Source organism: Anoplophora glabripennis, unplaced genomic scaffold (genome assembly GCF_000390285.2).
Source record: "Anoplophora glabripennis isolate ALB-LARVAE unplaced genomic scaffold, Agla_2.0 scaffold134, whole genome shotgun sequence".
Taxonomy (NCBI): domain Eukaryota; kingdom Metazoa; phylum Arthropoda; class Insecta; order Coleoptera; family Cerambycidae; genus Anoplophora; species Anoplophora glabripennis.
In genome coordinates this window covers 809,575-822,518 of record NW_019416384.1, presented here as the reverse complement: position 1 = coordinate 822,518, position 12,944 = coordinate 809,575, and the positions used below count along the sequence as shown (strand labels likewise).

Sequence of the window (12,944 nt, the reverse complement as noted above, 5' to 3'; positions counted from 1 at the left end):
GCAAATTTAGTGCAAATTTCTTACATTTTCCGTCTCCGTGCGCACTAATTTTACCATATCTGGTTCTAAGTTCCATTTATTTATTAATTTATTTAATAATTAATGGCATCTTAGAAAGTTGTGAAATTTCAACGAAAATGCCGGTTTTAATTGTTTATAAGGTTTTTTTTATTATTCAACTTCGACGAAAAGCCAAAAAAGTTACCGGATATTGTTCTTTGCATTCTAACAATCAAGCAAGGCATGAAATCATTGTTAGGATGCGAGGAACAATAACCGGTAACTTTTTTGGCTTTTCATAAAAATTGAATAACAAAAAAAGTTTTATAAACCAATAAAGCCAACATTTTCGTTGAAATTCCACAACTTTCTAAGCTGCCATTAATTTTTAAATAAATTAATTAATCAATGGAACTTACCTATCTTGTAAAATAAAGTTTAAGTTTTAAAATGAGATGTGCGTCTCAATCCGTCCAATTGAACCAGAGATATGGTAAAATTGGTGCGCGCAGAGACGGAAAATGTAATATATTTGCACTAAATTTGCAATAACTTTGGTTAAAGTTAATCTTTTTTTAATTTTCAAAAAAATATATGTTTGTTGTGAGAAAACGTAATAATTAACAGATAAAAAATTGTACTAGCTATAAAAATAAACTTTTTACAGCCATTTAAACATTCAATTTGTTAACAACAATTAAACTGACCACTTTCAGGCTTTGCCACCAAGTTTTTTGGTTTCGAGAAGTCAAAATACTTAAAAATAAGTTATTTGCAGCCGTGGAATTCTGTTTGGCTACGGAAACCTATCTGGCCCCTAGCCCCTAGACTAATACGAGTGTAGTAGCAAAAAGTTGTCGGTCTTTTATCAAAGGAAAATCGTATCAACAAATTTAATTTAAAATCTAAAATACCGGCTGTTTTCGTAGTAGCTGTAGTCGCCCAGGTGCATCGAGTGTACGAAGTGGTCGGTTATATGTCAAATACTAACCTGGCGAGCTTGAACCTGAACTTGGCAACGCTGTTCCTTTAGCCGACAACTGTTCGTGACATTACGTTACAAAATTTTCCGAGCATCCGGGCATCGGCAGGGCAGCCCTCGTAGCGGGAGTTATGGGTTGATTTCCTTCATTTTTAAAAGTCGAGTAAAAAATTTTTTTTTCCGATTTTCTGTCTTTATTAAGCCTTCCGAATACGTGGTTAAAATTAATGACATTATGACTGAATCACCCTGTATACAGGCGTATTAAATAACATTTTAATGATTTTATAACAAAATAGAAAAACACAAATAATCCATTTCTATTTTCTTCCATGGCAAGATAGATATTTCATTTCGGTTGAATAAATCTAAAAATTGAAATGTATAGTAAAGTTTAGAATTTATTCATTTATTAATTTCCGCTGAGTAACGTGCAGCTTGAAGACGTGACGCCACGAAACTAGTTGTGATAAATAGAATCAAAGACTTGGTAATTTTATTTTGCAACTAGAAAATTGTTAGACAGTTCGCGTTTTTAGGGACAAAATAATGTTACTTAACAGCATCCCGGAGTGTCGCCCGATCTGCACCTTTTCTCGCTCTACTAACGTCTCGACGCGCGTTGTTCTTCCTCCCGCCTGCCGTCGACACGACAATGTAATTGCAGAGAAAGTAACATAGCGCCGCAGCTATTCAGGTCTCGCGCTTTTTATCGATACCCATCGGACTCATTGGCGATCTCGAGCGACGTATAATTTTCGCGTTAGAAAAACAATCGATTATAGGCGGCGGGTATTTTGCATACAGACCTCATTAACTGCGTTTTTTGAAATGTAGGTTAGGCTTCTTTCAGATCTCAGCGCCCGCTTCGATCGCTAATTACCATCGCACTAACGGCCAGTTTTATGTCTCCAGCCAACTGTGTAATTGATCGGGCGATATTTGCCGGCTAATGAAAATTAAGTCGTTATTTGCTTGGGTACAGAATTTCCAGGCTTAGAACGAAGCAAACCAGCAAATAAAATCATGTTGAATTTCAGCTATTTCAAAGAAAACCCACATTTTATTGACATATATTTAAAAAAATTGTTTTTAAAGGCCCGGTACGAAACACCAACACAAATGTATTACCCAGTTGATAAATCGTATGTTGGAGGTATTTATATAAGTCGATAGTGTATAAGTTCTTTTCATACTTATAGTAGACATAAAAAATTTCAAAGTCTGCCGGTAAATGTGTTATGGGGAGAGTAGGGCAAGACAATTTTTAAATGTCCGTAGAAAATAAATGTTATAACAGCTAATTTATTTCACAGATCATAATGCTCTTATCAGGTATACTCATCTAGATAAATTGAATACAAAATTAATGGGAAATAAAGTGATATTAATGAATAATTTAATTTGTTTGTTCCGCTTTACCCTAGATAGGCGTGATCTTGAATCGCGGGACGTGGAGCCTGTGTTGCCGATATGCAAAAATATTCCATAAATGAATAATTGCTAAATTGAATGAAATTAATTTATTCAGTTATTTACGTTTAAAATATTAAGTTATGTTCTGAAAATATAAGAATATGCTGAATTTGCGTACATTTATTTAAAGAATAATTGCATTATTCACTTCATTCTTGAAAAATGTATGTTGTTCATTTTTAGTACAGACAATACTAACTCTCCGAAACATTTGGCAACACAGCTGGGCTGGCAACAAAACAGATTCTGAACATCTCTCTTAAGACGTACGTTGTTCTCAAATTCCTAATGTGAGACAGAGACAATCAACAATTAGACACGGTGCACTTATTACTTTAAATTTCTGATAGTTCAGTTTGCGCGGTACAGGGCAGGAGTTGGTGCTGCAATGCTGTCATTCTTATTTCTTAGAATAGAGTTTTGAGTAGTGATTTTTGTGTTATTACAAGTTTTTTATTGGATAACTTGTAATTCACTACAATTGTTTTCAATTTATAGCCATTGTGTAGTATCTGTTGTGAATTGTTTGAAGGGAGACTTAAAATTATATTCTGTAAACTTTGCCTAAATACGACCCTGTTCTGCTAGGCAGACAAGTATTTACGACCCCGTTTTTGTCGTTATCGGCAATATAAAAGAGTTTTTTATTTCTACAATATATATGAAAAGAACTATATGTGTTTTTACAATTGGTAGACAAATAGTTCGCAGCTTTATTTAGTACCTACATATTTTTTGTATAGTAAAAAAAAGTTATGAAAGAAAAATGGTAAACAAGCTCCTACAAAAAGGAATCAAGGATTTTCTCGTACAAAAAAAAACTAGACTCGGCAACCACTTCGGGGGCTGTTAATTTATTAGAGCCCTGAAATCAATCAAGCGCGTTTCACCGGAGCCGCCGTAATTTTCTAATGGGTTTAGAACAGATCTTTCGGACAATTCCTCCTCAATAATGTCGCATTCGGGTACGCGTGCAATCGGGAAAAGAACGCCGACGTGTGTTTAAGAAGTAATTATCTAATGCATCCCGGATTAACGCGCTAATTGTCCGGAAAAATCCGTCGCGCTCGGCCGATCCACTTTTATTCCAGAATTTCGAGTTTGGGATCCGTTTCCGTTTCGAATAAAATGTTCAGAGCGCCCGAAGGGCATCAGAAAATCAGCAACCAATAACAAACTATTGGTACCTTCTTTAACCTGATGATTATCTACTGTGCATTTACAAATAGGAAATTAATTTTGCGATTCTAGGCGTAACGTAATAAAAAAATTAAGATAACTTGATTTTTTTCTAAATTCCATATGTCGCTTTCTTTTTTACTCGTCTAACCGAATACAAGTGGTTTTTAGAAATGCAAACAAGTTTTAAGGAATGTTACAAAATAATGCATTGTTTTACGAAGCGGATCATGCGGCTGTACAATAAAAAAGGCCAATAATAATATAGCCCATTCACCCCGGAAAACGTTGTTGACCCCCAAGCCCATTGAGAATCTCAAACAGGACGACTATTATTGCGGATTAACCGCAGAAACTTTCAAGGTTACGCGCGATCATCAGTGTCTAATGTTTACATCGCGGTTTTTATATGTAAGCTCGCGTGTGTGTGTTACTTTCGTTGTTCATTAAAAAAGGGAAAGTTGAAAATAATGCGAGGCTAGCGCCATAAACTTTTACTGGTCCTTACAATGAGCTTCAAGTGCGTGTTTGCCTAATTAACACAATGAAGAACGACCCGTACCCGGTTGGTTGTCAAGCAGCGAATTTGTAGAGATGGAATGCGGCCGAGCCGTCATTATTTTCACGTCGGTTCGGTTGTTTTTTTGTGTTTGTGGGAAGACGGAAAGCGGATATTACGAAAGGAGAATTAGAATGCCATCAGATGCTTTTGAGATATATATTTTTAATAAGTATGTTTTGAGCATTAAATGCCAGTGTTTAAATCACAGACACAATTTACAGGATACACTACACTAAATTGATTCCATCTTATTTTAATACATTGCATTGACAGAGAAGACTTTGCAGGCTCGTGGTTATAATTTCTGCATAGTTAATTATATCAACAGAGAAACCGCAGACCGCACTCAGTCCAAAGCGAAGTTTCAGCCTGGAACTTAATCTATATATTCGCGTGTAGAAAATGAATTCATTAGCGAATATTTTCCACAGTACTTGCTTTCTAAACCACTCGTTTTATTGGTATTCATTATTTACACTCCGCTTAAACAAACAATGTCAATTCAAAGTTCTCCAAGTCGGCGACAACGACCGACACGACGTCCCGTATTAATATTAATAAAGAAAATCGGCACAGGCCCTACATCAGGGCGGGGCACCCACTTTTAAATATACGATTTAAATTCCGCGGAGGGAAAAATGGTAGCTACATGTACAAGTTGTATAATTCCGAGATTCTCGAGTGTTCGCGATCAACGGTCATAATATCATTCGTATCAATTATTTATTAAAAAACTCTAGGCGAGGGGCGATCCGCTGATGTAATCTTCGTACGTTTGCCCTGGAATCTTATGTAATCGTTTCTGAAATCTTTGCAATCTCCGTGTAGTTAAGACGTTCTAATATTTATCTTTTTGAAATTTTGTAATCATCTAAGAATCTCTTTAAAATTGAAATCTATGAAATTTTATCTGTAATCTACGTAATTTTATCTGTAATCTATGTAATCTATCTGTAATCTATGTAATCTTATCTGTAATCCTCGCTGTAATCTGTGTAATCAGCTAACCAATTTCGTCGATGTAGTCGTTATACAACGCCCCCCCTACCTCAATTTCCAAAGGATGCCACAGAAACCTAGACAGAAACCTATATAGTGTGATTGGTGTGTTCCGAAGGGCAATCCGCTAAGGAAAAAACATACGAAGATTACAAAATTTCTGAAATATCTTGTAATGTATCTGCAGATTTCAATATCAATTAAAAAAAGATTACAAATTTCATATAAATAAACAAGATTACAATATCTTTCAACAGATTACAAAACATTTCAGGAGATTTCAGTTATTTTAGTAGATTTCAATGATTATTTAAGATTTCAATAGGATTATTAGAAATTAAAAGAAGATTTCAAAATTTCTTAATAAGGTTTCAAGGAATACGGGAAGATTACAATAAGTTTTGAATGTCCATTTGAACAAAAATAATTGAATTAACTTCAAATGTCATTCATTTCATTCATTAACAGTAGTACTTTGATTAAGAATTTCCAGTATCAGGCATTTTTTGGGCAAAAATTGTAACATTCTGATTAAGTTTTTTGTTCGAATGAACGTTAAAAACATTTTGTCATGACAAAAATGATAATGCTATTTTGAAAGTAGGTAAGTATTTTCCCAAAAACTAATAAATAAAAAATATATTAAGCTTTTATTAATACTTGCATTTAATACTTTACTTGTATACAGTGTGTTTAAAAAAGACGCGGCAATATTTAAGGGAGTGATTGCTCAGGTCAGTTTATAAAAAAAGTCCTATAAACATAGGTCCGCAAACGCTTCGTTACCGATCTACAGAATGTGAAATTTCATTAAAAAACAGTAAAAATTAAATTTCTCTAAAACGCAGCCCCTTATTATTACCTACTACAAACAACAGTATGTACCACATTTCAAAAATCAATCAAATTTGATAATTTGAATTTCTTTGTTCAATAATTTAAATTTCTCAATTAAAACAACATTGGGTTTAGGTGCGCAATAAAATGTTTTTTATTTTTTTACTCAATAACGGTGTGACGTACGGTGCGTATAATCTGAGGAAAGCTTTCTTCTTCATAATTGAACAAGGAATTAAAAAATTATATTTTTAGAAAAACCAGCGGGGTCCTATTTTTTTCATTAAAAATAGCTAGTCACTGGTAAGACTAAAAAATCGTTTTGTATTGCAAAGTACGCGTCTGCCATAGCTATTGACAGGCCTAAAATTTCATTATAATATCAAGAGGTTTTGGAGAAATTTAATTTTTACTGTTTTTTTAATGAAATTTCAACATTCTGTAGATCGGTAACGAAGCGTTTGCGGACGTATGTTTATAGGAACTTTTTTTTATAAAATGATCTGGGCAATCGCCCCCTTAAATATTGCCGCGTCTTTTTTAAATACACTGTATACAGGTAAAGTATTAAATACAAGTGTTAATAAAAGCTTAAAATATTTCTTATTATTTATTTTTTGGGAAAATGTTTATTTTATGTTACTTCTATTTTTTTATTTTTATTAGTTTATTGGATTATTATATTTTTATCTTTCAATAAAAATATATACTTACCTACTTTCAAAATGGCGTTATCATTTTTGTCATGACAAAAAGTTTTTAACGTTCATTCGAACAAAAACTTAATCAGAATGTTACAATTTTTGCGTAAAAATGATACTGGAAATTCTTAATCAAAGCACTACTGTTAATGAATGAAATGAATGACAGTTGAAGTTAATTCAATTATTTTTGTTCAAATGGACATTCAAAACTTATTGTAATCTTCCCGTATTCCTTGAAATATTATTAAGAAATTTTGAAATCTTCTTTTAATTTCGAATAATCCTATTGAAATCTTAAATAATCATTGAAATCTACTAAAATAACTCTGAAATCTCCTGAAATGTTTTGTAATCGGTTGAAAGATATTGTAATCTTGATTATTTATATGAAATTTGTAATTTTTTTTTAATCGATATTGAAATCTGCAGATACATTACAAGAGATTTCAGAAATTTTGTAATCTTTGTACGTTTTTTCCTTAGCGGATCGCCCCTCGACCCTAGGCGTTATCATTTTGTAATATATATTTTAGAAAGAATATCTTTTTACTTAAATATTTTTCCAAAAATGTATGTATTTTATTACAGTATTATTTATTATTAGTATTACAAAATATTTATATTATATAAAAAACATTACAAATATGTAAAACGACTCTCGAAGAAACTGTGGAAGCAAATACGTTTTCTCATAAGCAAAGCTTTCTTTACAACGAAAGACTGCAGATGTGCCTCGTTGCAGTGTTATCGTTGCTATTACTTTCGCCTTTCATCTGCATTCATGGCGATTTAGAAACGACGGATGAATTTAAAAGAGATCGCGAAATTTTAATGTTCCCAGAAACGAACCCATTTATTAAGAATTACACGTAATTTTTACAGAACTAGATTGATTTAGTCATGATTTAGTTAGTTTCACGTATCAAAATTAAATGATTCTCTTCGAATTCAAAAATACTGGCGTAACATTCACATGGAATGAAAACCGAACCTTCTTATTAAACTGCCTTTGATATAATGTATACCTACTATTTGAACTGTTTTATAATATGTATTAAGCCTCGCTATTTGTCACAACAGAAACTTTCGACTTCCACCCATTACTTAAAACTTTTATTGCCTTATTAGAAAAACCACGGCCACATCCCTTGGCATTTGTCATCGCGTTTCCATTAGAAGTTTTCCATTTAGACGTGACGCAGTAAACGCCCCCCAGAATTTTAATTTCTGCTCGAAGAAACGCGATACGGCCTTTATGTCGTCGCCGGCTTTGTTAATAGACTGTAAATGACTACTCTGGGTGTACATTTGGAAAAACTGGAATAAGAATAATTATTAATGTGTAAGGGAACACGGGACCTTAATTCTAGCGGCGGCGGTCTTTCCTGAGAGCGTACATCTGAGGGAATATTTAATTTCACCACCCGCTTATTGCTTTCAAACGTCTCGGGGTCCGTAAGAATTGTCTCCATACCCTCTGCGTTTAAATTGAAAAGAAAAACATATCCTGTTTTAAGCTTATATTTTTCTTTAAAACATTACGAGCTGTAAAAATACAACCAGGAAAATATACAGCCATTTACGTTTGAAATTTATCAGCAGCGTGCTTAATTTAACATTGTTATTGTTCAGATTAGTAAAAAACTGATTTCTATTAAAAAGTTAAATAATATAACGAAGAAAAATACATTACAAAAGAAGTTTATGCGGCCTTATTATTTGACTTGTTGGTTATATCGTTACGAGGTAAAATTTTCTGTTTCAGTACCACCCTAACGAGCAAGATGTGGCGGATTGGTTACCCGTCCGAAGATGAGGCAGCATTCTAAGGAACCCAGCAATCTTTAATTTTCTGTCGATTCCCCAGCCCAGTAGACAATCACAATAATTTAACGTCAACAGTGTTATATTTTCGTGCATATGAACCTGTTATTGTTGCTGCTAATATTTTAGTCCCAATAAAGCATGTTCGTGGCCCATTCCACAAAGGCAGTGATTTTATTTCTCATCTCGTCGATACTTATACAGGGTGAAAATTGGTCATATTTATAAGGAAGCTAGCTACCTTTGGCCTTTAGAAACACCTATCATATGAGTTTGTTTTATTTTAAAACAAGTGTGAAATGCCGATTTACTTGGTGCTTATTATTCTTTAGGGCATTTGTTGTAGTACTAGGGTAAAACTATAACCCATGTAATTACTGTTTGTCGAAAACGATTCGGCGACCGCAACCGCAACAGACGCCGCACAATCTACGTTTTAATCATCTCCACCATCAGTCGATAACAGGTACAAAATATATACGTTTACACAGAGAATAATAAAAAGCGATATCTGCAATGTTCGTAGTTTTTATTTACGGTCTGTTTGCAAAGAACAAACACTCGCGCTAACCATTGTGGTAACTTGGAGGAAAGCTCAGCCAATTTGCACTGCAAAACGCGATGCTGCTGCTTATAGCAAAATTTTAAGGAACGAAGTTCTTTTCAGTGCCACTCCTGTACCGTATTTTAATATTAAATGTTTATTAGATCTGTATCTTTAGTAGGAAAAGTACGAAAGTCCTGACTGTGTTACTATGTTGGTAAGTAGGTACAAGTAGCTCTTTCCTCCTTTCACGTTTATTTTTTCACACGCCGTGATATCGTTAAAACTTTTTATCTGAAAGGGGCACTGCTGAAAATTTTCTGAGTTTCTGTACATCAGCACAGACGCAAAGATCACGTCCCTTCCCTTATAATCCCATTTAAAATGCCCCTTCCTGGCTAATAAGTGAGAAAAAAAAGGCCCAACGAATATAAACACGCTCTAAATATTTACACGTATATTTTCGACGGCCCCCAGCCGGCATTCCAGACACGTAGGTTTACAAATATTACCACAACAGCCTAGTGAAATTCTTAAATTAAATTTACAAGGCAATCACGTCGCGGTACCTAACGCTATCGGAATACACTTTTGACATGATCGCTGAGAGGGATCGAACGTTTTATGGAAAATATTAGAGACTGGAATAGAGATCAGCGCCAAGGAGAAAGTGTAGGAAATGAAAACGTAATATTTATACTACTGCGAGAGATTAAAATGCCGAGTATGGAGATTAGCCTGTCTTTATCAGGTGCTGCGCTTATAAATGTAACAGAGTTAACTGCGGGTATAAAAATAGAAAAGTGTTACATTTCTGAGAGGAAATATGGAAAAGAACGAGATTGTTTGAACCTAAAATATAAATAATATAGCACCCAGCACCGAATATCTGAAGTTTCGCATTATTCTAGAGTTAACTGCTACTTTAATAAAAGTAGCAGTTCTGAAAGTCAAAACGGCAATAGCGGAGCGATAATTATTCGCGAGAAGCAAGAAAACAGTAGCACCCTCGGTATTTACCTTAATTTCGATTCCCACATATTTCGTCGATGCCAGGGTCTATCATAATAGTAATTACGACAATTAAAGACCAGAAACTTTGGAACTCGCTAATTGCCGACGCGGTTTGAGAAGCCCAAGCAATCTCAACTGGAAAGGTATTTAGAAGTAAACTTTTTACCTCGGATGTCTTTTCACGCGTCGCGTTTTCTGCATTTTCGCTTTTAATTAACTTTTACTGCACGCCCATAGCTGCCTGGATTGTTAATTTCATGGAAATCGTCTAATTAGAATAATTACCAGGTTTAACACGACGATTTCTTGTTAGATGGATTCATTTCTTCTATAGGTACAACTTATTGGTAAACTATTCTTAAATTAATAAGTAACTACCCATCGGTACTAAATTCAATAAATGTACATGCCAAACAATTTTTATAAACAGTTATTTTTAAATAGTCTTGAACAATGTACAAGAGACGGAAACAAAATTTAGAAATGTTTTGCTAATTTTGGCCCTTTTACTGTAAAACACACCGCAATAAATTAAATATTTAACCGAGTTTGGGCTGTTTTAAGCTATTATGAATTTGCTAATAATGTATAGATAAAGTAATAAAATGTACATGTTAAAATGGAGTAACGGTAATCCTTTCCCGGTTTCTGTTTTTTTTTTGTTGATTTAACAGAAAACAATCGCTACGCGATTTATCGCAAATTTAGTGAAAGGCTTATAAACACAATTAGACACGCCAAAAATAAACCAAGGCTTTATAAGACGACTACCCGACGTATGTCACGTAATTCTAGTGTTAGGACAAAAAAAAGCAGTAACTAAACGCTTAAAAAAAATTATTACAACATTTAGATTTTAAATTTTTTCACCGAAACATATCTATCTGCATTAAGTTATGAAGCGGCATTTTCGTGTCGGCTTCTTTACAATCAGTTGTGCTAACATCAAATATTATTTCAAATATCCGGTAAAAATTAATAAGCAAGCTTGTCCTTTTTGCATGACCGTGAAACCGAGGTATACATATTAGATAGATGTTTGTCGAGCACATTTTTTGTGGTAATAAAAAAAACACTATTCTGTAGTAAAGCTGCACTGAAAAAATATTACCTGTAATTTGCGGTATGAATCGTTTAAATTTAAATTACTTAATTAATTATGTAGAATTATTATTGGCCAATGTGTTATTAAATAACGCTTTACTAATGTAATATATACAATTAAAATGAAATGGGGACAGGTTGGTGAAAATTTTGAGGTAAATTTAATTTTTTGAATGTAAATATACCTATAGTACGATCATATTCGATGCAAAGTAATAAATCATTGCCTGTCAAGGGAACCAATGAAGTACGCCTTTAAGGGTTTTACAAATTGAATAATTTCTTTATACATTATGAAGGGACGAGGGGATCAGTTCAGGTCTGGCACCCTTGTTGCTACAAAAATTCCTTTATTCTCATAAACTATTTATTTTAAATATAATTTATTATAAATCCAATTTGTTTTTTAAATTCCACATATGTACTACATTTTACCTCTGTACGCGCCACTGTTGTTTACTTGTTTTTTGGAAGCGCTCTCTAATTGACGGCAAAGCTCGCCAGGTTAGTATTTGACGTATAACCGACCAGTTCGTACACTCGATGCACCTGGGCGACTGCAGCTACTACGAAAACATAGTCGGTATTTTAGATTTTACATTGAATTTCACTTTAAATTTGAAATGATTTATCTTACGCCTCCTAAAAATGATGACACGATTTTCCTTTGATAAAAGGCCGACAATTTTTTGCTCTACTTTGCATCGTATACGATCCTACTATACATCACTATTATTAATCAACTTTTTCTCACTATTTAAGTCATGCTTAAATAAATATGTAAAGTTGCATTAATGTGCAAGTAGTTTTTAACGCAGTTTAAAATATCAAGTACCTATGTCGTGTTTTATGTTCTCGATTAAAATCTCCTCACAAATGGAAAAAAATACCTGGCAGACACTAATCAAGATCGCATTTCTGTAATAAATGAGAGAGCAGCTCCGACTTTATTTTTGCGCTTTGGTAAGTAATTAAACTCGAAATGAGCAGAAATGAGGAAAGTTTATTGCGGGATTTTTATCAGAGCTAACCTAGATAGAGCGCATACCGCAGGTGTCCGATATCAAACCGCTCCGCACTCATTTGTGTTGAAGACAATACGGAGAACCATCAGCTCGATCGATGTTATTAACTTAATGACAAGTCTGTGTGTCCTCGCTCCTCTAATTTTACGCCCCTCGAATTCTGATTAAAAAACGGGAAGTGTTGGCTTTGGCTCCTTCCCGGATGATAATTGGGGGTAGAATTTCTGGATATATCGATATAAATAGTCGCGTGGAACGATTACCTTCACAAAGCGACGGCCGATATCTAATTGTCGACCATAAAACATCGGTACAATCAGCGAAACGCTGATTAAAATGTTATAAATAAGGTAGAAAGTTAATGGCGGGACATTGAAACATAATAGTGGAAGGAGGATGGACCATTAAAAATGGATTTACACAAAGTATAACACAAGATGTGTCATGGAATACACTTATAGACAGTTTATATTCTTGTCCTACAAAAAAATATAAAAAATGCAGCATTAGTGGATGGCAGGACAATTGATAATGATCATAATTCGTGTTTCTAAGAAACTTTTTATGAACGTCGTCTTAGACTTTCTAACGAATTATGCCCATTAAAAATGGAAGGACATCACACATTTAGGGCTAGGTCATGATGCACACATATCTTGAGATTATTTTTATTTATTTGTCGACCTTAATTTGC

General features: G+C 33.9%; 1 protein-coding gene across 2 annotated transcripts in view; it reads left to right on the top strand.

Moving 5' to 3' along the window:
* The window catches only part of LOC108903792, a 30,496-nt gene extending 21,769 nt beyond the window's left edge, over nt 1-8,727 (top strand). For both annotated transcript variants that reach the window (XM_018706088.1, XM_018706089.1), the window contains one exon: nt 8,505-8,727. In XM_018706088.1, the coding sequence (XP_018561604.1) occupies nt 8,505-8,555 (51 nt within the window). In that variant the 3' untranslated portion in view covers nt 8,556-8,727. The remainder of the gene's footprint in view (nt 1-8,504) is intronic.
* Nucleotides 8,728-12,944: the final 4,217 nt, after the last annotated feature.